The sequence below is a fragment of the Daphnia carinata genome, chromosome 1 (genome assembly GCF_022539665.2).
Source record: "Daphnia carinata strain CSIRO-1 chromosome 1, CSIRO_AGI_Dcar_HiC_V3, whole genome shotgun sequence".
NCBI lineage: Eukaryota > Metazoa > Arthropoda > Branchiopoda > Diplostraca > Daphniidae > Daphnia > Daphnia carinata.
The window spans coordinates 11,436,556-11,461,365 of NC_081331.1; the positions used below are offsets into that span (position 1 = coordinate 11,436,556).

General features: G+C 38.3%; 9 protein-coding genes across 12 annotated transcripts; 4 read left to right on the forward strand and 5 right to left on the reverse strand.

The window, feature by feature from the left end:
- The first annotated feature begins 11 nt into the window (after positions 1–11).
- LOC130694321 (LIM domain only protein 3-like) lies at positions 12–3,944 on the forward strand. 2 transcript variants are annotated; one of them, XM_057517393.2, is made up of 6 exons: positions 12–318; positions 2,212–2,308; positions 2,376–2,513; positions 3,399–3,524; positions 3,602–3,728; positions 3,793–3,944. In XM_057517393.2, exons 1-6 carry the CDS (start codon positions 183–185, stop codon positions 3,850–3,852), a joined length of 684 nt encoding a protein of 227 aa, XP_057373376.1. In that variant the 5' UTR covers positions 12–182; the 3' UTR covers positions 3,853–3,944. The 2 variants fall into 2 exon arrangements, with proteins under 2 accessions (XP_057373376.1, XP_057373383.1); XM_057517400.2 differs by lacking the exon at positions 12–318 and adding an exon at positions 340–902 and having other exon boundaries at positions 3,793–3,943.
- A 40-nt stretch (positions 3,945–3,984) lies between these two features.
- LOC130694178 (2-Hydroxyacid oxidase 1-like) lies at positions 3,985–5,927 on the reverse strand. Its single transcript, XM_057517314.2, has 10 exons — positions 5,684–5,927; positions 5,515–5,609; positions 5,371–5,427; positions 5,175–5,295; positions 4,965–5,099; positions 4,777–4,911; positions 4,564–4,696; positions 4,384–4,500; positions 4,209–4,320; positions 3,985–4,145 (listed from the first exon to the last, which is right to left on the reverse strand). Exons 1-10 carry the CDS (start codon positions 5,818–5,820, stop codon positions 4,078–4,080), a joined length of 1,110 nt encoding a protein of 369 aa, XP_057373297.1. The 5' UTR covers positions 5,821–5,927; the 3' UTR covers positions 3,985–4,077.
- Positions 5,928–6,450: 523 nt separating this feature from the next.
- LOC130694361 (nuclear nucleic acid-binding protein C1D-like) lies at positions 6,451–7,311 on the forward strand. The gene is made up of 3 exons (XM_057517442.2): positions 6,451–6,685; positions 6,741–6,807; positions 6,862–7,311. Exons 1-3 carry the CDS (start codon positions 6,521–6,523, stop codon positions 7,167–7,169), a joined length of 540 nt encoding a protein of 179 aa, XP_057373425.1. The 5' UTR covers positions 6,451–6,520; the 3' UTR covers positions 7,170–7,311.
- On the reverse strand, positions 7,181–8,415 carry LOC130694338 (EEF1A lysine methyltransferase 2-like). Its single transcript, XM_057517412.2, has 6 exons — positions 8,355–8,415; positions 8,228–8,293; positions 8,046–8,157; positions 7,864–7,968; positions 7,543–7,801; positions 7,181–7,479 (listed from the first exon to the last, which is right to left on the reverse strand). Exons 1-6 carry the CDS (start codon positions 8,363–8,365, stop codon positions 7,382–7,384), a joined length of 651 nt encoding a protein of 216 aa, XP_057373395.1. The 5' UTR covers positions 8,366–8,415; the 3' UTR covers positions 7,181–7,381.
- A 448-nt stretch (positions 8,416–8,863) lies between these two features.
- LOC130694275 (uncharacterized) lies at positions 8,864–10,815 on the forward strand. Its single transcript, XM_059495698.1, has 6 exons — positions 8,864–9,016; positions 9,077–9,290; positions 9,361–9,562; positions 9,622–9,745; positions 9,926–10,375; positions 10,454–10,815. Exons 1-5 carry the CDS (start codon positions 9,011–9,013, stop codon positions 10,163–10,165), a joined length of 786 nt encoding a protein of 261 aa, XP_059351681.1. The 5' UTR covers positions 8,864–9,010; the 3' UTR covers positions 10,166–10,375; positions 10,454–10,815.
- Positions 10,230–12,508, reverse strand: LOC130694139 (UDP-glucuronic acid decarboxylase 1-like). Its single transcript, XM_057517290.2, has 9 exons — positions 12,140–12,508; positions 11,922–12,032; positions 11,641–11,864; positions 11,298–11,583; positions 11,118–11,231; positions 10,857–11,044; positions 10,641–10,773; positions 10,436–10,572; positions 10,230–10,371 (listed from the first exon to the last, which is right to left on the reverse strand). Exons 2-9 carry the CDS (start codon positions 11,998–12,000, stop codon positions 10,252–10,254), a joined length of 1,281 nt encoding a protein of 426 aa, XP_057373273.1. The 5' UTR covers positions 12,001–12,032; positions 12,140–12,508; the 3' UTR covers positions 10,230–10,251.
- Positions 12,509–13,154: 646 nt separating this feature from the next.
- LOC130694027 (sodium/hydrogen exchanger 6-like) lies at positions 13,155–17,950 on the forward strand. Of its 3 annotated transcripts, none has more exons than XM_057517168.2 (15): positions 13,155–13,599; positions 13,663–13,910; positions 13,998–14,075; positions 14,257–14,333; positions 14,439–14,648; positions 14,724–14,868; positions 14,937–15,042; positions 15,113–15,315; positions 15,380–15,491; positions 15,565–15,718; positions 15,778–15,832; positions 16,113–16,142; positions 16,225–16,434; positions 16,499–16,612; positions 17,415–17,950. In XM_057517168.2, the coding sequence occupies exons 1-15, from the start codon at positions 13,317–13,319 to the stop codon at positions 17,541–17,543; spliced, it is 2,154 nt and encodes a 717-aa protein (XP_057373151.1). In that variant the 5' UTR covers positions 13,155–13,316; the 3' UTR covers positions 17,544–17,950. The 3 variants fall into 3 exon arrangements, with proteins under 3 accessions (XP_057373151.1, XP_057373168.1, XP_057373160.1); XM_057517185.2 differs by having other exon boundaries at positions 13,156–13,599; positions 17,145–17,950; XM_057517177.2 differs by lacking the exon at positions 16,113–16,142 and having other exon boundaries at positions 13,159–13,599.
- Positions 17,951–19,439: 1,489 nt separating this feature from the next.
- On the reverse strand, positions 19,440–22,706 carry LOC130694010 (Bardet-Biedl syndrome 7 protein homolog). Its single transcript, XM_057517152.2, has 12 exons — positions 22,534–22,706; positions 22,280–22,406; positions 22,076–22,190; positions 21,846–21,978; positions 21,387–21,773; positions 21,235–21,319; positions 21,036–21,156; positions 20,841–20,958; positions 20,623–20,772; positions 20,172–20,554; positions 19,765–20,108; positions 19,440–19,692 (listed from the first exon to the last, which is right to left on the reverse strand). The coding sequence occupies exons 1-12, from the start codon at positions 22,645–22,647 to the stop codon at positions 19,526–19,528; spliced, it is 2,244 nt and encodes a 747-aa protein (XP_057373135.1). The 5' UTR covers positions 22,648–22,706; the 3' UTR covers positions 19,440–19,525.
- Positions 22,707–23,067: 361 nt separating this feature from the next.
- Positions 23,068–24,487, reverse strand: LOC132087873 (clotting factor G beta subunit-like). Its single transcript, XM_059494843.1, has 7 exons — positions 24,356–24,487; positions 24,178–24,266; positions 23,974–24,106; positions 23,677–23,813; positions 23,448–23,628; positions 23,283–23,364; positions 23,068–23,226 (listed from the first exon to the last, which is right to left on the reverse strand). Exons 1-7 carry the CDS (start codon positions 24,404–24,406, stop codon positions 23,120–23,122), a joined length of 780 nt encoding a protein of 259 aa, XP_059350826.1. The 5' UTR covers positions 24,407–24,487; the 3' UTR covers positions 23,068–23,119.
- Positions 24,488–24,810: the final 323 nt, after the last annotated feature.

Sequence of the window (24,810 nt, forward strand, 5' to 3'; positions counted from 1 at the left end):
GTTTCTTTCCACTAGCCATCAAAAAACGTTGTGTTCTTGTATTTGTGGTTACGATTTGATCTGTGAAAATTTTACATACTGCATTTCTTGTGGTTATTAAAGTTGTTTTGTTTAATGAACGATGTTTAATATCCAAGTGTCGTCGTCCTAATGTGGTACGTGGAGAACCCTTTGTAAGGGAAATGTTTCAACAACGGCTCGTGTTTTTCGAAATACCATTCGGGGAATCGCCCATGACTGCATCATGGGGAACACGTGCTCCAAGACCACTTGATGTCGGCAGCACACCTGCACTCCTTCTTCTTGCTACATCAACAAGTAGGCGTATGCATGATTCATCTATTAGCCTCACTCTATCGAATTAAAAACTGAAAAGAAGATTTCGAATTCAGGCCTAATCTATCGTGTTCAAAAAGAATAAGAGTAGGAACTTCCTTGTGCTTCATTTTTACTCAATGATATATTCACTACTTTGAGAATTATCATTACGTCTTGTGTTAATTCTTTATGCATTCGAAGAGAGGGGCCTTTTGTTTTCCTTTCGTTAGCCCATGTTGTGCCGGATGAAAAAAATGTACATAAAAGAGCAAGGGAAATAAGCTGTGGAGTGAATATGCGCATGCGCTTTAGTGAAGGGAAGAACGTCAAGCAATGCGGAATGATCCGCATACCAAGAGAAGTGTCCGGCTACATTGAATGTTCAATTGCCTTCCGTTGATACAAGACGCTTGCAAATTTTATTACGGAACATTTGGAAAGAAATAACAAGTGAAACGTTCTGACATTTACTTTTGGGGGTGTTGAATTGATTTCCGAGTTCATGTCAACGTGTACCCGAAACACACCGGCTGCTTTGATGGCTTCACATTTTTTCAAATTCAATCCGGCCAACGCCAAACGAAGTAAGTTTAATTTCCATGATAATCAGAACTGTTATCTACTTTTCTTGCTCCTCATTTTCTGGTTTCTACTTATTTATTTTTTCTTCTATTGATTTCTCGAAAAAGAACTCTGATCTTCAACAGGTTACTTAAACGTTAGACGTTTTTGTGAATTGGTCTGTTCCACTGTCTCGTGTGACATTTTATTCACTTAGCATTATTTTAGTAGTATTGTTTTTTTTTTTTCCTTTTTTTACATACGACATTCGGGGCCGCGCGTGGTTGCCTGATCATAATAGGGTAAAATTCTGGTTCCATAAATGGATGTTACTGAATTCTTATTACATAAACGAACACGGTTTTACCAGACCTCATGCGTTTCTTTTACTGTACCGTAACGCAGTTATTGCTAGCGCGTTAGTTTTTCTTTTCAATTTCCAAAATTGAAATCCGAACGTTGGTGTTTTGATGACGTCGTTTCATGCAGCAGGCGCCACCGCGCAAACCATTTAAATGATACAGATCGCCGCGTTTCTGCTCTAAACATACACACAGCCGGTCGTGTGTTTATATGTATAAACCGTTTTTACCAAAAAAAAAAAAATGGATACATTACAAACACACACATACCAGGCGAACGAGACAGCGGGAGGGGAACGATATAGTGAGGATTATAAAATGACGCATTAAAAATAGTGGCAGGGAGCGTTGACTGCTTTTTTTTATTGAAAAAAAAATGTGACCCCCTTTTTTAAAATTTCAATAGTTTTGTCATAACTCCATTGATGGATAGCTGTACAGAGAAGGGGCTTGTTTGCATGCTAAGTATAGACGACAGGATTGAAATCTATATCAATGCGAGCACGAGAGAAAGAAAGAGAACATCCTATTTTCTCATCCCTATATGTTTAGTGTTGCACCTATTTACAAGTCCCCCGTATTATCCGTCTACTCCCCCCATTCCATTTTTGTAGTCCGTTGTACTCGACTGACAGTAATAGGCAAACTGAAATGTTGACTCTTTTTTATTTCTTTTTTTTTTTAAGTTACGCTTTTGAAAGCATTTGCTTAGTGCTAAGCATCTGCTCTTTTCGTTAGTCGTTGTTCGTAGAAGAAAAAAGGTTTTAAAGTGCTTTTAAATCCGCTAGGATCGAGCCATTCCCCACAATTTCAACGCCTACCCCAAATACAACGAAATTTTTTACTGTCATAATCAATCTCTCACGTCTCTTTTTGAAAAGCTGTAAGGATGCTACATGAATTTGTCTTGTAAAGTAATATATATTATACGTGACGCAGCCCAACTGATGGTTTTTTTTTTACGCTTCAGTTGACATGCGGACGGACACCAATGCGGAATACAGAAAAAGTGCTGGGCTGACTACTCCGCAAGAGTGCGGAGGCTGCGGTAAATTCATCACTGATCGGTAAGTCCCAAATTGTTATTTTATTAAGATTAAATTCACTTTCTTTATCACCAATATAAAAATAAAGGTACCTTCTACAAGCATTGGATCTTTACTGGCACGAGGACTGTCTCAAATGCGGATGCTGTGATTGCCGATTAAGTGAAAATGGATCGACACTCTACACGAGAGCCAATTTGGTACTCTGCCGACGTGATTATTTAAGGTTAGTACCGCAAGTAAAATTATTTTCCAAGTATTTCAAAGTCGCACAAAACTTTGAAGGATCACTTAACATAAAGAGCGTACACTTAGACCCAGAAGCGTACATGGTACGTACATTATTACACGCTACCCGTATTCGTTCCCACGCGTTTGCATTTGGTTTGTTGTCGTAAGAGATTGGATCGACCATAGCGCATGCAATAAATAATGGGCAGAGGGAGGACAAGCCAGGGGTCCCTCGATGAGCGAAATCTATTATCAGTTGACGACCTATATGAGAGTCATCATTCATCATGTTCTTATCAACGTCTACTGGTGTACACCCTAGAGCGCGGAAAGCCAGTGACAAAGGTTTCCATCGCTCCGGTTGGCTGCATTCCGGCATTTATCCAGATTTTTAAAAGGACATAGTAGACCTAGCAGATAAGTCTGTTTTTTCTTCACACAATGAGCGGCGGTGTTATTATATCCAAAAATCCCTGGCGTCCGCTGATGCTTACCAAAAGTTGAAGGTCTTTCTTTCCGCATATATTTTCCCCTCCTTGCGGCTGACTTTCTTTATGCGGAGGCGATTGAGCGGAAGAAATGCGAGCGGCGCCAAGGGATCACGAACGATATGGCTGGATGTTGACGCTCAAGTAATATTTAGTAGCCCAGTTGGAAGAGGGACAAGGTTCGATGAATAGTTTCTGATATTTTTCTTATCGAGGAAACGCTTCCGCACGACCGACTGTTTTGCTTCATTCAACCTTTTCGGCATCCTTTGGTATAACGGGCTAAAGAGAGTTCACTGCCATGCACTTTATGCGATTTTTATTCTTTGCCTTTGCCGTCTATCCAATGATTTATTTTAGCTAATTTTTAATACAAATTATATTTTAATTAGGTTGTTTGGTACCACCGGCTACTGCGCGGCTTGTGGCAAAGTCATCCCGGCTTTCGAAATGGTCATGAAAGCCAAAGGGAACGTCTATCATCTAGAATGTTTTGCCTGCCAAAATTGCAACCACCGGTAAAGAATTAGAACGACTAAAATTTATAATTTATAAAACAAAATAAAATTTTTCATGATAACTCTTTGCACGGCAGATTCTGTGTCGGTGATAAGTTCTACCTCTGCGACAACAAAATTCTGTGCGAATATGATTACGAAGAACGATTGCTTATGACCAGCCTCGAGTTCCCTAACAAACGATCGTCTTTACAGCCACAACAGGTACGATGTCCTTAATTTTGTCAAATTAAATGAAGCTTAATTAAACCATTTGATTTCCATGTAGAGTTCTAATCAGTCAACATTATTATCTCCTGTGTTATCTGCGGATTGCTTTTCTAAATGAGTTTTCTACGACTTAACTTGAAGTTGTTCGAATGCTTCTAAATTGTACAAATAAAATTTTCCTTAGGACTGAGAAAAGAAGTAAGTTAAGCAATTTAACGCACAAGTGGGCGAAGGAAACTAGCATTGTTCAAATAATGAGTTTTTGTTTATTCGCCAAATCTATCGCGTTTTCATAGAACTACATATTTTGATTTTGCACAGGACCTGAGATGCATTATCTAATTCACAGACTGGAATGCAATTCTTGACGAAGAACCAAAGATGAATCGATTTCATCCACCGAACGGCAGCCTATGTAGCGTTGGTTAGTGGCGATAGATTATTCAAATATGAGGTAAAGATTTGATTAGTTACCTGCTAAAGCCATAGCAATATCAACCTCGGTTTTGAGCAGTTGTATAATATTTTTCACGCCCTCTTCTCCACTGTGGGCCAGTCCCCATAAGGCCGGCCGGCCAAAGAATGTCTTACCGAGAAATAACATGAGATGTGGACCGTTGACGTACTAAACATACAGTAATAGATATACCATTTTTGCACCAAGGGCTAAAGCTTTAAGAACATCTGTGCCTTTGGTAACACCACCGTCCAGAAAGATCTCGCAACGTCCATTCACCTGTTTAACTATTGCTGGAAGTGCATCGATCTGACGAAAAATAAAAAAAAACTCGTGTAACGTAACAATAAGGACGTCTATCTGGTTTTGAACCGTTGCTTGAACACCATCCAATTGGCGGCCGCCGTGATTGGAAACTGCAATTGCTGAAACTCCATGTTGCACTGCAAGTTCCGCATCATCAGGACGAAGAACTCCTTTAACCACAATTGGTAATTTCGTGATACTAGGAGGTGAGGAATAGGTAACAGAAGAAAAGAATTTAAATTTGGAACAAAATCTTCCACGAAATGATTATTTGAATACCTTTTCAGCCAGGTAATGTCTTTCCATGTTAAGCTTGGGTCAAACATCACGGATGCATACGCTGCTAAACGAGAGCCTTCTTTTTTAAGAGTTTGAAAATTCGATTTCTCGTCAACATTGTTAAAATTGCCTAACCTAAAAAAAGAATATTTCAGTTTATAATTTTCTGAAAAGGGATATGGAGCTACTTCAGGTGGGCGGGTAGGTCGAATCCGTGTCGTTCATTGACGAGACGTCGGCCAAGAACTGCCGTGTCAACTGTTACAACGAGAGCTTTGAAATTAGCTCTCTCCGCACGCCGAATCAAATCGATTGTTGCCTGACTGAGATCAACGTGATAAAGAAAGCGGCCCGTAAAAATAGCCAATAATTTTAGAAGCTGAATACTTGTTCCATACCGATCTTTATAAATATAAAGTTGGAACCAGTTATTGCCGTTCGGTGCGGCCGCAGCAATTTCTTCTATGCTGCTAGTTGCAATCGTGCTCAGAATATATATGATACCGTGTGCTGCGGCGGCTGGGTAAGTCAATAAAAAAGAATGCATGTGTAATTGCTAGTAAAATTTTTTTGAAATTGTGAAATGGCACGAACCTTTCGCTGTTGCGCATTCGCCTTCCGGATGAGCCATTCTTTGCATAGCCGTGGGGGCTATTGAAAATCATATCGTGCAGAAAAGAACAATAACAAACGATTTTCTACTTGTGTGCATTGAAGAAGGAAAAAATTAAAACTTGCCTATGCCAAAAGGAGCGGAGACGCTGCATCCAAGTGCAGTAGTATTCATTGAACGATTCTGCACTCCTCGTAACATACGTGGCATCAATCGCCATCTCCAGAAAAATAAGTTACGAAACCAGTTTAATAATAAAATATGGAACAACAAAGCAAAACATGAAGACATTACCGTTTGAAAGAATCACGATTTTCACGTAGAGTTTGTTCTTCATCAGCCCCTGATCTGTAATATTCCAGGGCATTTGACGGCAATACTTTTGCTGCATGCTTCTCGTAATCTTCAACACAGACAAACTTAATAGCCATTTTATGAAACAGAAATTCTGGGATACTAGCAGGAAGTGAATTTGTTAAATACTGGACGTGTTCTTCTTGTTTCACTCACACTGCAGTGAAGACCCAACGACCCATAAAAGAAACAACCTGTTTTCCTATAGGTTGTCTAACTTCAACTAGAGCGTTGGGCAATGGGCAACACAGGCTTAAAGTAGAACGGCTATCTATCGATTCCCAATCCAGTGCCTTTCTTTGTCATGAATTAAGCCAAAGGTTATTCAACTCATGTGCGCTTATCAAATTAGAAAACGGGTCAAACAGTACAGTTAAAGAAAATATTCAGAATAAAAGTATTCTCATGTGTAAAAACAAAAATAAAATAAACAAGGGTGGTTTTACTTTTGAAAATTATAAGGGTTATTTCAGAGAAATATTTATATCTGTCTTTTCACACAAACAAGATATAGATCAAGATTCTTTCACAAGTAAAAGGATGTGAATGGTAGGAAGAGGATGCTCTTAAAACAAAGAAATTTCTAAGAATTGATTGATCGTTTCGGATATTGGCGCGCAATCAAATCAAGTCGATGCGTCGTGTATCGAGTAGTCTGCTGTTTTCGTCTGCTCAATAGTTCTATACACGTGCTTGAATTTTGAGAATTCATGTTCTCGGCTTTTTGTTAATAAACAAGTTCTACGTGTGTTTTCGTGCTGGGAAGTGCTGCAGTTTATGCAGGAGCATCTACATAACACGTGCAAGATGGAATGGATCAAGAATAAAGATTTCCCACAAGAAATGGCAGAAAATGCCCAGAATCTCGATTCCGCTTTGTCGGAAATGGAGACTGTTGTCAACCAATTGATTTCCATGCCATTAAACGAAGCCCATTCGTGTGTAAGTTGCAACCATATATGTCAAGTTTCTTAAATTATGTGAAGTCTTTTTTCAGATGAAACCCTTGGAACGATCCAAGTATGACACAGCTTCTGTGTACGCTGTAACTTCTCTTTTCTGGGGTGAGATGTTAAATTCTCATTTCTTTTATAATTTTTAACTGTATTTTTTTGTAGCATATATGAAAACACAAGGTGTTGATCCTAAAACAAATGGCTTGCCAAAGGAACTAGAAAGAGTAAAGAATGTTATTGGTCGGGCCAAACAGATAGCTGACAAAGCCTTAGCACCAAAACTTGATGTTAGTGCAGCAAAAAGATTCATTCGTGGAGGTCTGTGGGAATCTAAGGATGGGGAAAAAAAAGATGATGGCAACATGGGTAACCAAGTACAAGATGGAGATGTTCCTAAGCCACCCCTTAATAAAAGAATAAGATTTGATGATGATCTTAGTTCTACACAATTGACTAATGAGGAAAGGTAGTGTCACCGGAATACATTCAATATTAATTGTATTCGCACATTCCCGGACTTCGTACTTTTAAAGAAACCACCTTTTTGTAATTTTATAAAATCTTGAATAAGGTAACGCGTTTGGTACATTAAATGGTCGTAAATGAAATGTATTTTATTGATGCCTTAATTTCGATGTGCATCTGATTCTTTAGCAAAGAAATATCACGGCTGTTTCTTCTGTCAGTCTTTTCTGCGAAACGCGACGACAGTTACGTTATGTCCTTTCTTTCCTCCAAATTCGAAAACGGGAGTTGGAAGCACCTCAAGAACACCAAAAACTATCCGCCAGTCGACAAATCGATTAGCTTACATGTCACAGATCAAGTATTTAATTTGCATACCATTTTTGCCGATTGTTTTCTTCATTTCCTCCTCAGTATGACAGCACGTTGCTACCAACAGGATCCCACAGGGTTGAAGAAGTTCGTACGTCCTTTTTACGTAATTATCGCGAAACTGTTCTATTTTTGTTTGGGAGCTCCCTTCGCTTGTGTCTAGAACGACAGAGTCATACAAACCTTTGTCCAATACCAATCGATACCTTTTGTTTAACGGGGATTCTGGAGTATCAGAGGGAACTGGACCAAGCACGTCGCAAACCTTGATTGCAAACAGTTAAGTATTATGTTCTAAAAATTCGAATAAGCTTCAGATATTCTTACTTCAAGCCTAACTTTGACACACTCTTGATGTGAAATTTCTGTGGCCAATTTGATGGCATTTGGAGATTTATCAATTCCGGTGACGTTTGTATATCCCTTGTGAAACTATCACCAAACCAAAGAATGATGCCATAAGATCAGTAAATTTGTTCAACTAGGCATCCAATGAAATTCTCACAAACCATTTGAAAAATGAAAGCACCATTCCCGCATCCTATGTCGAGAATAGGGTCATCAAATTCGATGTTGGTCTTAATCCAGGTCAAAATGGCTTGAACAACCTCTTCGCTGCACCTAATTAGCCAAGCATAGAAAACATACATTTTTCTTGGAAAATTTCTCTAGTTCGAAATTCAAAACCAACCAGTCATCCCCTATATCTCCATGGTCGCAAAAATTTTTCCAATCTTCTTCGTACTTCTTATCCATGCTAAAATATTTTAACGTATTATGACGATTTATAAGGTTAGAAGTTAACAAATTTATCTCACTTGACTTCCATGGTGGTGCTGATCACTTGCAAACAGCTACCTAACTCAGCAAAAATTAGTATTAGAATGATCTGCGTTGGTGTGAAATACAACCTCAATTTATACGTTGATCAATGTACGTAGCATTAACGTCTCAAAAATGTTTTCTCTTTAATTCCCTTTGCGGCTTAATGTCGCTTCCGCGAAGAAATTAAGGAGACGCATAAGCCATTTGCGGGAAAATTTCGAATTTGCATTTGGCTAATGGAAGATTCCATCTTTTATGAGAGCCCCTACGCCTATAGGGTGCATGCCTTAGAGATATTAGGTATAATTTAGAAAGGTAAAAGAATACTCTATTTTACTATCTCTATATTCCCTAATGTAACAAAGATTAATTGTCAATGATTCGCCGTTTCTTTTATTTATTCAGTCAGAGAGTCAAAAGGTAGTGCTCAATGGCATATTGGCATCGACACATGACGATTGACGACTAAATGAATTATCATGCACACGGCAACGTTGTCTATTTTGAATTGAATTGTAAGTTAGATCGAATTTTTGACAACAATACGTTCAGTTCAGGAGGGAAGGCTGAGTTTGAGACTTTGAATCTACCTGTCTAAAACTTGAGATTACGTGAACTTGGAGAAGAATTTTGCTTGTCATATTGCAGAATGAATGTACCGTTACAATTTCCTTGTTTTGTTTTTTTATATGCAACTCAGTAATTTCTTATTAAGGTGGAGGAATGGTTAAACGGACTCTTTACTTCCCAAAAAACACAAAACACACCCATCAAAAAGCACCACTTCAATGATGTTCCCAGTTTTGAAAAAAATAATGTAACTAATGAAATTCTATGTGATCTACGAGATGCCAACTTGTTAGCTGATTTGCAGGCAAAAGAAGAAATAAAAATAATGAGAACTCTCATTAAAGAGCATGAGGCTGAAAGTATTACATATCTGTTTTTCCAATGTAAAAGTTATGATGGTTAATACTTCTTAAATTCTTATTTAATCAGCCTCTAGACTGACAAATATTTTACATCCCCTGAAGTTAGATGTGATGAACTTGCCAGAAGAACTAAAAAAACTTGTTGAAGTAATTTCGTTGGCAAATCAGCAAGTACATGAATTGGAAGAGACAACAGAAATATCACTTAAGTTAAACAATATTTCTGAAAATCAAACTCGAGCTCTTCAACGCCTTCAAAACCTTGAAAAGTAACAACCATAATTTTATACCAGTAATTTTTACTTTTATGAAACCATTAATTTCATAGGGTTCAAGAGAGTTTGCACCAGATGAGCCTAGCTGATAACCTTGAGCAAATTACAAAGAAAAAGGAGACAGAATTCTTGTCAAAAAAAATCGGAGAATATGCTGGACATGTTCGTCATCTAGAGGTAAACACGCTTTCGTACGAGTTTTATTCTATGATTTACTGCTTTCCTGCGGAAATCGTTGCGTTTTACTAGAGCAACTAAAATATATGGTAACCCAAGAACTTACACTTAAAAGCGAAATTAAGGGCAAAAAATGTGCTTTTAGAACTTTCCTAAGATTAGAAAACTTTCTTTATTTAGAGAAAACTTGAAGCAGTTGACTACACTCCAGATATTGGACACGGATCTTTACAGAAGCGATCAAAAGAATTAACTTCGGCAATTGAAAAACTATCCCAGCTCAGATCAAAATTGGATATTTATTCTGATCTAACTCCAGATCTGAATCTAGCAAAAATTCAAGTTCAAAACGCTAAAGATGAACTAGTGCAACTTGAAACTCTCATAACGGACAACATATCAAACATAAATTCAAATTAAATTGACGTATATTTCTGTAATACAAACACAATACATTCAATCTCTAGATTTTAAAAAAATTACGCACTGCTGCTTGAGCTTGCGCCTTACCACAGGTCTTTGTCCCCACGTTTCAAAAACTTCTGCGGAACAATCGGCATTGACGATCGCAGAATTTCGCGCCGGAAGTATTCGACAGCCTTTCGTAACCCTGTGTCCAAGGAAACCTACGTATTGAACGAAGAAAGAAGTAACCCGACAAATATTTGAAATTAGATTGCCGGGTCCTACTTTTGGTTCCCAATTCAGATGTTTCTTCGCCCTACTTATGTCAGGCCGTCTCCTTTGCGGATCATCCTCAACCGCAGGAAGGTATTGGATAGAACTATTCACACCGTTGACGATCGATTTTATTATCTGTGCAAATTCTGAAGTAATTCAAATACTTTAATAATTTAGGTGATATCCCACTGTAATTATTGTGTTTAATGGTTACCATCTATGTTATGTTCGATGGGATTACCCAAGTTTACCGGCAGACTGTACGACGAATTCATCAAAGCAACAAGGCCATCGACTAAATCCGATACGTATTGAAAAGAACGTGTTTGTTTCCCATGCCCATAAATCTGAATCGGTAAAAAAAAGGCTAAAATAGAATTTTTAAATTTGTATGCTGTATGTTGAAAATAGGAACAGAGATGAGACTCACGGTTATGCTTTCGTTTTGTAAAGCTTGAAGTATGAAATTTGAGACGACCCTTCCATCGTTCATGTGCATTCGTGGCCCGTACGTATTGAAAATACGAGCAACTCTAACTTGCACCTTTTCTTGCTTGGCATAGGCATAGCTTAGCGCTTCTGCAACTCTTTTGCCCTCATCATAACAAGCTCTTGGACCTATTATTTAAAAAAAGTTTTATGATTTATTGCCTCCCAAGAGAAAACCATGATTTTACTAATTAACTATTACCAATTGGATTTACGTGTCCCCAATAAGTTTCAGACTGCGGATGAATTTCTGGATCACCGTAAACTTCGGAGGTGCTTGCAATAAGTATTTTCGCATTTACACGCCGAGCTAATCCTGAAACATCGTAAAAAGTAGCACGTAAGTCTAGAAATTCATTAACAAATCTAAGTTGTATTTTACCTAACATATTAATGGTGCCAACAGTGTTCGTTTTAATAGTCTTTACGGGGTTGAGCATATAATGTGGTGGACTAGCTGGTGACGCCAAATGATAAATTTCGTCCACTTCTATGGTTAAGGGATTGACAATGTCATGATGTATGAGTTCAAAATTTCCATGACCAATCCAATGTTCAACGTTCCTTTTTCGTCCAGTAAAAAAATTATCTACTACGATAACTTCATGTCCTTCTTTCATCAGATAATCAACTAGATGTGAACCAACAAACCCGGCGCCTCCCGTTACCTACAGAAGTCAGTGCTGGATTAAAATAGTACCTTACTAAATGTATAAATAATTTACCAGAATTCTCTTCCGGTCTTTGTAGTTTAAAAATTTAATATTTGGAAATGTTTTGGGAACTCTGAATTCAGCTTGTTCTAAACTAATTTCTAATTCATTGATCTTATTCTTCAGTGCAGTAATTTCACTGAGGACTTCTCTTTGGTTTTTCAGTAATTTCTCTTCATTCTTCATTTTAGAATTTAACTCATACTTGAGAAGTGGTTGAAGCAAATGATATACAGCTACACAGAAGTAAAAATTTTTTAAATGCCAGATTGATTGATTTGGAGAAAGCTCACCAAGCAGGCAGAGAAATAGCAAGCATATGATAGCTGCCCGTTGTTGGCTAGTACCAAAGTTGTAGATAGAATACCTCATTTTGTAATAGGTTCAGATTTAAAACAAAAATTCTGCCACAATATAAAATTAAAACATTATTTATGAATTTAATTAGGAAGCTAAAAATAAGACTAATATTTTGAAAATGATTAAAACCTTGTGCTAGTTATCAATTTACCTCAAATCCTGATAAGCTGTGAGGTAAGGTATCTCTATCTCTTATAACTGCTGAATGTGTAGTGTTTCCTTGAATCAAAAGAAAAAAAGGCCATAAAACGAGGTTTTGATGATCCGTTACCTCTACAGTGCCCTAAAACCACTTGCCGAGAGGGTTCTGTAAAAAGAATTAGGGCGAATCGCCAAAAGAAATAATTAAAATGCCATCTAGCTGGTAGTATCAATCAAAAATCATTATTGGAATGTCAAACTGAGTTTGGAATGTTATGAGCCACATCTAACCAAACAGATCATTCTTTGAACATGTAAAAGAAATAGTAGTTGCAGTCGGTAAAAAGTAGTTAGATAATAAAAACAATTCCTCATGTTAATGTAAACACCAAACAAACTTCTGATGGAATCGGTTATACTGTGTGATTGAAATGTGGAGCGTGGAATGGTATGGCGCGGAAATCATAATTGAAATGAGAAGAGTGGAAATTATCGATGGGCAGGGTACATGGAAGGAATATTTTACAAAGTAGGATAATATTATTTTCTGTTTATTTATACTTAAGTTGCTACGCGACATTCAGTGAATGAAAACGTCGCCAGTTTTTGTTGCAGAATATTTGTATAACTTTTGCAAATTAATGTTATCAAATATGAACGGCCACGTGATGCGTGTGTGACGGTGTGAGTAACAGGTGTAGTAACTCAAACAGCAGATTCTATTAGAGATTAAGACTGTTATAATTTCTCAATAAAAAATTGAGAAACAGGTTCCATTCCTCCATAGACGGAATGTTTCGCGGGTTTACCTTATCTATGGAATTCTTCCATTTGATGTGTGTGAATCGTGGAAAAAATGTGTTTGCTTCCGCACATTTTCACGGTTATTTCCACGCCATAGCGCTCCACATTCCAAGTATATGATTTAACTGTCCCGTTCTTTTCCGATCTAGAATTGGCTTTTTCCATAGGTTTCCACCAATCAAGTAGTCGGAACCGCCCACCAAAGTAATAATATGTAAGGGAAAATGACAAACCAGCTAGCAGACAAAATACTGAGAAAGATCCAAACCATTGTATTTTGTGTCGTTCTTCGAATGTAACAGGCTAAGTTGTATTCTTAGTAGCATTTGAAATTCTCAACTCTTTTTAATCGTGAACTTTATAGCTTAGTTCCGATAAAAAGAATGTCAAATATCAGTTTATCAAAATGTGGCATACAAAGGAAACCATTTATTCTAGTGCCACTGTTGTTTTTAAGTTATTTTTTTCATTTTGGCTTCTGCCAAGATTTAATGGCCGGTACTCCCGACAGTGAATACGATGAAAAGGCTCTCAACACTCATAGGCTTGACAATCTCAACTTACTACTGTACACATTTTTGCTCATCCTCACTGTGGTTACCATATGGATGTTCAAACATAGAAGATTGAGGTTCCTTCATGAAACAGGCCTTGCTGTCATTTATGGTATGCCGGGGAAACATCTGCTTATTTAATTAAAGTTTAAATGAAAATGTTTTGCAAATTTAGGTTTGGTTGTCGGAGCCATCATTCGTTATACAGGCCCAACGCCAGAAGTGAGAGTGCTTCCTGTTGTCCCGTCTCTTGGAACTCATTATAACCATTCCGTTCCACCTGATGTCTTGTGGCTCCAGCTTTCAAAACGGATCATTGAACGGTCATCCAAAACATCAGCCACTTACCTTAACAATCACACATTTGTGTACACTTTCAAGGGGGAAATTGATAATACTTCTCTCAATGAGATAGATCAAAAGGTTTTTTTTTTGTCCCTGATAGTGATGGCAGGGATGGAAAGGTTTTTGCCAAGTCTTTTGCATACTAATTATTTTTTCTTGTTACAGGCTACATTTGATCCAGAAGTGTTCTTTAATTTACTTCTGCCACCCATAATTTTCCATGCTGCTTACAGCCTGAAAAGGGTAATTTAAAAAATTTGCCTATTACTAGTTATAAAAGACGCGAACTTCTTTGATGGCTGCTTTAAGTCCTTAATGTTTTATTCCTGTAAACCCACAACTGTTACGTATATATGATAATAGGACTGATGCAAGCTAGATCTGTGACAATATCTCAAGATTTTCTATATTTCCTTTCATTTAGAAATATTTTTTCAAAAACCTTGGTGCAATCTTTACGTTCGCTTTCGTCGGCACAACTGTTACAGCTTTTGTTACTGGGTAAATACATTTTCGATTGGCTTTGATTTTATGCGGAGCTATTTACGCAATCATAGAATTTTTTGTATCATTAGGCATTATATTTTTTTTTTCTTTTATTTTTAGGTCTCTGATTTGGGGATTTATCCAAATTTTCCCTTATTTGGCGAAAGATTTTTCTTTTCTGGACACGTTGTACTTTGGTGCTGTCATTTCAGCCACAGATCCAGTGACTATCCTTGCCATTTTTTCCGAATTGCATGTCGACGTCAACCTTTATGCACTGGTGTTTGGTGAAAGTGTTTTGAACGATGCGATCGCTATTGTTCTGACTAGGTCGTTATTCATCTATTTAAATGTTTGAAATCAGGATTGACTTCTTTCTATTTCATTTTCATGGGTACTGAACAGAGCTATACAAAGCTATGCTGAAAAGTATAATCCTAATCACGGCGGATTTGAAATGGTGGCTTTTTTTCAAGCTGTTGGTGAGTTTTTACTCATTTTTACGTCGTCACTTGTTCTAGGATCTACGCTTGGAATTGCAACTGCACTAGTAAGCATTATATATCGAGTTTTCTAACCCCGTTTACATGAATCTTAAATATTTTTTATTTTATCTAGTTGACCAAATTCACACGCATCCGTGATTTTCCGCTTTTGGAGACTTGTCTTTTCGTCCTGATGTCATATACAACTTTCCTCATAGCAGAAGCAACTGATCTGACTGGTAATGGCGTGATTCGATCTTTTGATGGAATGCGTAATAAAATGTTGCGTACCGTAACTTTCATCTCCAGGTATTGTGTCAGTCTTATTCTGCGGAATGTGCCAAGCGCATTATACCTTTAATAATTTATCGGACGATTCTCGAGTCCGAACAAAATCCTTGTTTGAGCTACTTAACTTCTTGGCAGAAAATTTCATCTTTTCCTACATTGGCGTGTCCATGTTTACTTTTCCAAAGCATCATTTTGATGTGGCATTCATTTGCATTGCATTTGTAAGATGATTGTGATTAATTTATTGCTGAGATGTTCCTTTACATCCTTTTCTGTTCATTTCAGATAGCAGTTGCTCTTGGAAGAGCTGCCAACATCTATCCCTTGTCCTTCTTGCTAAATTTCGGGAGGAAGCCTAAAATAAGTCGGAATTTTCAACATGTTCTCTTCTTTTCTGGTAAGTACTACTTCATGGTGAATCTTAAACCGGCTTAAGACGATAATCATACTCAATATGATTAATGTAAAAGGACTGCGTGGTGCTATGGCTTTCGCTTTGGCCATACGTAACACGATGTCGAAAGCTCGACAAACTTTTCTAACAACGACTAGTCTAATAGTCATCGGATCTGTCATTTTTGTGGGTGGATCCGTGACTCCCCTTTTGAGCTGCTTTGGAATTCCGTAAGTATATTAGATTTTTTTTTAAAGAATCATTATAATTACAGTACAATTTCTTTTAGTGTGGGCGTCGATGAAGATCCAGATCACGCAGCATTGCCTGGAACTCCGCACAGAGTAAGTACATCTCTTTTTTATTAAAAAAAAAAAAAAAAAAATGCGTTATGAGTTCAATGGTTGAGATCGCATACAAAATCAACTATGTTCTCTGGTACAGGTTGCTTTTCTACCAGGTTTGGTTGGTTTGGTTTGATGGTATTTCTTTGTCATTTGGCCTTATGAATAATCCTGCTTGCAATCCCTGGCTTCTGTCTTTTATTAATTGATTTTGTTTCGTGATTGGCTACTTCCCAACTGCTTGTTGCTCGGCTTTTTCTCTCCCTGTAAAATCCCGCAGACTTATGGTTCCATATTGCAGCAAACCCCGGTAACAACGATCACTACCTCTTTGCAAACTAAAATATCGTTCGACATAAACACCTCCTGTCTTACTTACAAATCATTAACAGGGTGAAAACACGATCGATGGAACAGTGACAGAGCCCACACGATCCAGCACACAGTCAGAGAAATCATGGCTGGCACGCATTTGGGGAGGTTTCGACACAAAGTACATGAAACCTTTGCTTACGCATAGTAAGCCAACCCTCATCGATACGTTGCCTCCTTGTTGCCTTCCAGTAGCACGGATGCTGACCACTTCCGAACAGCTGCATCTGGCAAGCCGTTTTCAACTTAGATTCAGTACTTAACAGGAAAATAATTCGTCATCTATTCTCATAGGGAAACGGAGGTCAAGGACATTCTGATTCAGATATCGAGCTGTGTATTGATGATACCGATAGTGTTCGCAGTGGACCAAGGGCATTCGCCTCCACGCAGCCAGGATTCCAACGAGTAAGTATCTTTTAGCTCGGCGACATGTGTAAAATAAAGTTAAAAGAAGATGAGAGCGGTTGGCTCTGTGCCAGCCGTGAAAAACCGTAGCCTATCTCATGCACTGCACTTTGACTAGATTTCTATATTATAAACCGGTGCACGATGGTAACACATTCACTGTTGTATTTTAAGTTTTAGTTTCTGGTTTCGTGTCATCAGCGATTACCTAAGGTATACCGAGTCATCCTCTTTTGTATTACTATTGCACATTGTGTCTAGTAGTGGAGGAGAGGGTCAGTATATTCACCACGTAGCTTAAGTTTTGTTGTTACAAAGCGGCACCGGTAATCCTGATTATCTTAGTTTCGTTCCCTCTCTTTTAGTTTGGTTTGGATAGAACTACACCGTCTATTCTATAAAGAGTAGTCACTGATAAGTGCGTTGTATCTTTAGGCTTTGCGATTTTCGATTTGTTTTTTATTTCTTTTTAGATTTTCTTGGTTTGTTTTTGTTTTCAACACATTTTTCATTGAGTTTCTTTCTTTTTCAGTTTCTTTAGTGGCTCCTTCCCGTGGAATTCGTTTCGCCCCGCACCTTTGTTCACTTCTATTGTAGAGAGTTGACAGTATTCAGATTATTCGTTTGACTCCACCTGCTCCAACTTCTATTACTTATGTTTTATTTTGTTTTTGTTTATTAATTGTGACACGTGAAGGCATTAGCCTGATTTAATTCGTATTATCTGTTGTATTGGTTGGGCAGATGAGGTTAGTTTCACATTTACGTTTGGTGGGGTGTTCTTTCTCGTCTCTTTCCTTAGGTTTATTTCGTCAACGACAGGAAAATGGCAATGGACGACGAGGATCGTCATTTGTTCTACCCAATCGTTTCGCCAGAGGCTCTAACGGGTGATTCACTAGGCAAACAATTGCCTGGTTCAAGTGTATGAAGCAAATTAAAAAACAATTTGTGAATGGCTCTGTATTTTTCCTCTCTCCCTCTTTTCCCACATGTCCAAAAATTCCTTCACATACATTACGCGCTCAAGTCGTTGGCGACAAGCTGGCGGAAGAGAAAGAAAAGGAGATAAGTTGTTTGTCATTGGCATTCCGAGAGGACGTGTCAGTGAATATCTTAGCGCTCTAGTCCCAAGTGATGTTATCTTTTCTTCTGTTTTAAATGATCTATTTTCTGTTTCCACATTATACCCTTATGATTTTTGTTTGTTCTTCCGCCTGAATATCTATCATGACAACAACAAAATTACGCATCGATGTATAAATATGGCAATCTCGTGTTTTTATTTAATATCACCCTGTGTTAACTGAAAAGCAAATAAAGGTGCCATGAGATGGTGTGAAAGTGCAAAAACGTTTTGACATTTTCGACAGCCATTGAAGCTTGCATAGTTTTAGCTTGATCTGCCACAGCACAATACATGTGAGGTGTTGCTAAAACACGCTTATTCGGTACTGTTATGAATAAAACGGCAAGCTGTTAACACAGCGCACTTTAGGTTTCGGTCTTCTTGCGTGAATAACAAAAGTTTATACTGTATTGGTCTCACATAATCATCTAAGGTGTGGTTAAGAGTACGTATTAAAGAAACATACTGACTATTCACCTCTCAATTTGGGATGCCAGTAGGGCGCGGAGGGTCTACCCATGGATTAGCTGTAACCAGCTTCCTACTGGAAGATACTGGCGTGACACAGGTGTAATATGTGTTATTTATTTATTTATTTATTTTTTTTTTTTTTTACCATCGCGCCAGTACCTTCCGGTAAGAAGCGGATCACGGGCACCCATGGCCGTCAAGTTACTATGTTTAACATTTGTTGATGTTTTCGGTTAATAAGAATTTTATTAAAATTAAACGTCATTATTATTAATTCATTAATAAAATTTACGCATCGTTTTGTATTTGTATTAATTTTAGTAAGAACTTTAAATACAATTTCTGGCAACAGTCAGCCGAGGTGAAATCAGCTGATCCAGTTTGAATTACCGACATTGAAGAAAAAACATGGCCATGGCCACACTAACCTAACGTTAAACTCAGCATTGTAAGGCGGCGTTTTGGTCCAATCACGTCGGTAAACTAATGGACTATTGTTTTCTTCTTCATTCAATGGAATTGCTCATGTTTTCGTAATGATAACAATGTTTATTACGTATTCATGGGACTGAAAAGTCAGGGGAAAAGCTGACGCGGTGGCTAGCTTTCGTGGCTGATACTGCTCGCTTAGATCCAGGCTGATCAGTAGCAAATTTCCTCGAGAAAATGCACCATCCCGTGTTATGGATGCACAGGTTACTATACCTGTGTCGTTCAAGGGAGTACGTGCGACACACAACCTTTTGTTGCATTGTGCATGTTTACTATTTGTGATATAACATATCTGTTTCATTTTGCTTGTGTCGAAGTTGTCTAATGAAACTTGACTACCATATGGTAAACTTGTAACCATATGAAAATATTTGTACCAACAATGTAAGTTAGATTAAACAAATTGCTTGTATAGTATAATTCATAAATTTGATATTAAATTTTCCATTTTTTTTTGTGTGATTGATTTGAAATCAAACCATTCAAGAAAATAGCTCATTGTTTGGTGAGGTTCTAAAGGTCTTAAATTTGTGTATAAACACTAGAGAGAGAAGGGGAATTAAATATTTCTCAATGCTGATCAGCTTTACGGTACTTTATGTTGAAATCAAGGAAGTTTATTTACAAGAATCAGGGTTGTTTTAACCATTGCTGGCCATGGTCTCATTTAAGTTTCTTAAATGTTTAATGTCATTGAGAATGATTACATCAAGCATTTTGCTACTTAGTAATTTTATTTGGCATATCATTTACAAGACATTTGTTTATTTCTGCGTTCCAGGCATCTCCGAAAATACTTGTAGAATTTGCATAGATTTGGATTAAGCGACAGTAGATAACAGATTGTCAAATTTAAACAGTTCAACTAGATCTTCCGTGCGTGCAGTATCGGTTAGCATTTTTTCTAATGAAAAATACTTTTGAGAATTTCTTACTTCAAGCTCACCATGGAATTCTCTGTGGCAGACGAACAATTCCAGCAGAAAATCTAAGTATACAAAACAATTTTCTGAATAAGCAAGCAGTACAAGAAGACAGAAGTGTCTTTGGCTAATTATACTTTGATATTCTTCGACAGGATACATGTCACCGGATGCCTGCTTCTCTTTAGCCGCTCGAACCATGTCTTGAAACTCGGCGGTCATCCAGTCGTCAGTCGCGTCTTGCGCAAGCTGGTCTGTTGCTGCTTCTTCCAACGCCAAAGCCAACACATTCGCTCGATGTAGGTGAGTCAAATTCAACAGTTGAGAATAGACTTGTTGCAAAAGAATTTTCGTTGCTTCCCAGGTCATGTTAGCGTTCATTGCCAAGGGAACACTTTTTGCTGTGGCTTCTCTTGAAATGAAGTCTCGGACATATGACAAGATCACTGCATTATCTGAGAGGAGCATGATTTCACCCCGCCTGTTTGATCCAATGCAAAGGGCCGTTACAATCTATCTGGAGCCGTGCCCACTACCCAGTTACCTGTAATGAACGGCCAATTTGGATTGCCATTGGTCATTACGGAAATAAAAGTGAATCTCTTCATCGCCTGGGACTTTATCCGGAATATTAGGTAAGCAGGATGCAATCCAGTTGTGAGCATCCGCCTGTGAGAACCCTCCTTGCAATGTCAAACTACCATAGGGTGTTGCCGTGTTCCATTCAAAAAGTTGGCATCGTACGTGGCGACAAAGGCAAACCAGCGGGAATGACTTCAGTATAACCAAACGAGGCTGCTGAATGTTTAACGAGACGTATAACTGCACCTGGTCACTAGTACTTCGCTCGTTACAGACAAGTTTCATTTCAAGTCGCGTGGTATTGGATTGGCATCTGAAAGTTGCTGTTAGCTGAGAGGTGCCATTCTACGTGGAATAATTGAATAAAAATTGTGATTTTCGTTACAGATCGGTAAGTAATAGGTCAGACAAACCCGCTTAGAATCCATTAAGCTCAGAATGGCTAAATTCCGCTCGATGTCCATAAGTTGAACGTTTGTGTTGCTCTGGACGAGAATAAAGTTCATGGACACTTGACTGTCCACGACAACAAAATAGGCATTTTGTTGGGCTACGAAATTCATCTTGCATTAGAAGGTAAGTTAGATAAATCTTGGTAACAGAAATGTTATTAATAATTTTGCATTAATACTTTCGCTGTGACGTCTAATTGCGTAGATGTTTCCATTGCTTGACTCTCTGATACCAGCATAGAAGGCCTGTTATTCTGCGCTTCCTCCACCTGCCTTTCTAGGAATTCTACTTCAGATCTAAAAGTATTGAAAACGAAATGTGGAGGACTGTAGGTTGCCGCTAAAGCAAATCACATAAAAGTATGTTATCTTACTTGAGATATTGTAGGTGCTTCTGGCGTTCTGAGCTGTGAGTGTTTGTTCGGGCCGCTGTTACTTCGTCTGTTTGCTTCCTACGCATCGTTGATTCACAGCTGGTAAGGCCAAATATCCAACCTTCCTCAAGACATCGAGTTTAAGTATTGACCAAGTAATTGACGTTAATGCTGAAATAACGGCTTGTACAATACGTACCCCGTTGTGTAGCGACTAATACTTCGGGAAACCCAGCTGCCCCGACAATTCCACCTCGTACAACTGCAATACTATCATTACAATTCTAACATTATGATTAACTAGGTGCGATATCAGAATTGCCTTATAAAACATGAGTGACGTCCTCATACCTGTGAGAAGATTAAAATCGGACTGCGCATTGCACCATCTTCGGGTGATACTTGATAGACGTCGACAAAACCATCTTCCCTGCCGATGATCAACTGGTTAGCACCCGAATCGCAGAGGTCGTAAAAATCTAACGAAGTCACAGTCGTTTGAGAAGGTAGTTGCATAACCCATTCAACCGCAGGGCCAGCACGACTCCAGCGGACCAGTCCAATCTGACCAAGTGATGTTCCGTATACTACCCACTCCCCACTGGTCCCACCATCGTTTTGAAACAGTTGCATCGCTGTGGGTATACCATCAAGTGGCAGTCGATGTCGAACAGCCGAATCTCTGAGGGAGTAAATGGTTCCATCTTGGCATCCTAGCAGCGGAGTCAAACTTGGCACCTGTTAACGGAGCGTTTTCCAGTCTTTATGTAAAACAACATAGCAAGAGAACTAAAAAACGAAGGTATGTACCTTGTTCAGAGGGAGGACTGCTACCGCGTTGATACGGTCAGTAGAAAGGAAATAATTAGCCTCCTTCCCGTTTTGATAGTGGTTATAAACGTAGGAGTTGAAAACAGCCATCTCCTCCTTGCTGGCCATCCACCTGCACGGACATAGTACGAATTTTCTACTGTCACGCCCACCATCGACATAAACATTGCTCACATAGTACAAGAGACGGATATAGAAACATGACTCACAAATGCTGAATGGGTTCTACCAGGTTCGTATCCATTTTAAAAATCAGCTTGCCCTTAACTGAAAAGCACTGCACTGTTTGTGCAGTTGCTGTTACAATCATCTCTAATGCAGGTTCTATGTTCACCAGATGTACCATTAAGTTCAAAAACATTTTAAGGAATCCACTGATACGTAACAACAAAGCAGAAATAATTTGTACTTACCATTGTTATTGACAAGAATTGTGACACAGTTTATAGGAGATTTGAGGTCTATTTTGAAGTCCACGAAAGGTTCTCCCTTTTTTATGGAAATCAGTTGCAATTTTCCTCTTTGGTCCCCAATAGCTACCTGTGCGACAGGTAACGCATTTACGTGATAAAGAAAATTGAGAAGTAGTCAGAGGTTAGTTATGTCGAAGACGTTTTCCAAAAAAAAAAGAAAGAGTTTCTTGGACAAAATTAGATTGCTTTCTTACCTTTTGCTGATGTTTGACTCCTTTGGCTGGTAGGAGCTGAATGGAATTGCTCTTCAAGGAGGACACCTGCACGTAATCGATTCGTTGGAGCTTCAGTTTGACTAGTGATTGCATTTTTGCTAAATTGCAAATCACGAAGAAAATGGAGCGTCAAGTCGTTTGTGGTTTTTCAAACTGGCTAACTGACTGCGATTGATGAAGCAAACAAACGTGGTTACTATGGCAGCGTCTAGCGCGCGTTCTTTAAACCTATCTACTATTCTATGTATTGTTATCGATTCTTAGATCTAGAAAAATCCATGGTACTAATCATTTATTTGTTGTTTACCTTATTTCTTTAAGGGTACTTGAAACACATGTTTGAATACTTGTGAGAGCAGTACTAAATGCAGTACGCATGGGCTATGGGTAACGTGCATTCAAGAATCCAGTACCATGGAACTCACATACAGAACTGGAAAAGAGGAAGTACTCCGAAAACCACGATGCTGTTCTACAGTTACCAACCAAAAAGAATATATATTGATGCAAGTATGTGTCAAGAATGCAGCAGAAGATATCGGTTTGACGCGGACCCTTTACATGTTCATTTACTCCTCAAAATATGAAGATCAAACTGTTTTTGTTTTTCAATCCAGTCAACAAAAGACGTGATTCTGGTGTAAACTCCGGGAAGATGAGATTCTGCGCATCCTGACGGTAACGTTGTAAATAAGTTAAAATGCAAAAAACTTTCTCTCATTATTTACCTATTCCCCAGCTAACTATGCCAATTTGAGTCCATTTGTTACCGGGCATGTCTTGAACTAGCAATGGGCCTCCACTATCACCCTGCGTTACATGTCCATGAAAAACGAAAGCATAATTTGGTAAGTCATCTATTGTTTGTAGTCTTATGAATACGTTTTTCCTACATCGCAAGCGTCTTTTCTTGGAGAAAAGGCACAGATCATATGAGCGGCAATTCCGCTCGTTACCACGCCATCGAATCTGCTCCTGCACTCGGCATTAGTTATTGTTTGAATAGTTATCTGTTGCAAAACATTTGGCCGAGTTCCATCTGAAAAAAGATTTCTCGTTTGAATTCTTTTTGTGCTAATTATGACATGTTGAATTTAATTAGATTATCACTAACTTTTTGACGTTACTCCCCATCCAATGACCACTGTTTGTCGATACTCGTATTGATTGGTGGAGCCATTTGGCGGTAGGCAAATAGGAGAAATGGTTTCCGTAAACACAACAGGTGAATCCAGTGTTAGAAGAGCGATGTCGTTGTACTAAAGCATTGCAAGGTTCATGAGAAACAGTTTAACAAAAAGGACAATGCATCATTTCCAAGTACAAGAAAACGAAATAAAGTGTTATTTAAATTTAACGTCTAAAAATTCCTATATACTTTTGGCTAAATTTTTAATATGTAAGTCAAAGTTTGTTTACATAGGTTTTTGCATCGAAATCATTGTGGCGCTCCACCCGTAACACCGTCTTCGTAACTTGTGGATCTTTCACGGGCATTAAGCTGTGCATACCCAAAGCCACTCTCAGTGCGGAAATCTGCCTCTCCGAAAAGCTGAAAGGAAAGTTTTATGTCATTTGATTTTTTTTATGCAGGTCAAGCCGCTGGTAATATGGTTTTTATACTTAGCCACACAGTGAGCCGCGGTGATTACGTGTATCGAGTCAATCAGAGATCCACCACAGAATGTCTCATTATACATCACTAGGGCCACCTTTGTTTTTGATGGAACCCGAGAAGACGTAGGTAAAATTCAAATCAATTACTGATTGTGGCTTATAGCTAAATGGATCTTTTTTTTACCATACTAGGCCAAGAGTTTTTCACCGCATTAGTTTCTTCATGAATAAGCATTTCATAGGGCCCAACACCACATCGACGGTCGCCATTCTTTAAGGCATACTTGCCATTTACACCAAAACAATAAAAAGTATTCAAAAGTAGTAAGCAAACTAGCAACACGCCTGTATAGGAGCACTTCATTTTGTCAACTGTAACGGTAACGCACTATCCAGAATCCCGTGATTTGAAACCGCAATAATGTATGTCGATTTCGAACGATGTCAATTTCTGACTCAATTGGCGTTCAATATCGCGATCTACCATTTGAGTGAACTATCACGTACCGGCATATCATGTTGCTGTCAACGCAATGGTAATTGCAAACAGCTTAATATTCCATCTTGACCCATTTCATTTTATTTTTAGATTTTATATATCCAAACATGTAGGATTTTCTCAAGGTCAGTAATTGTTAA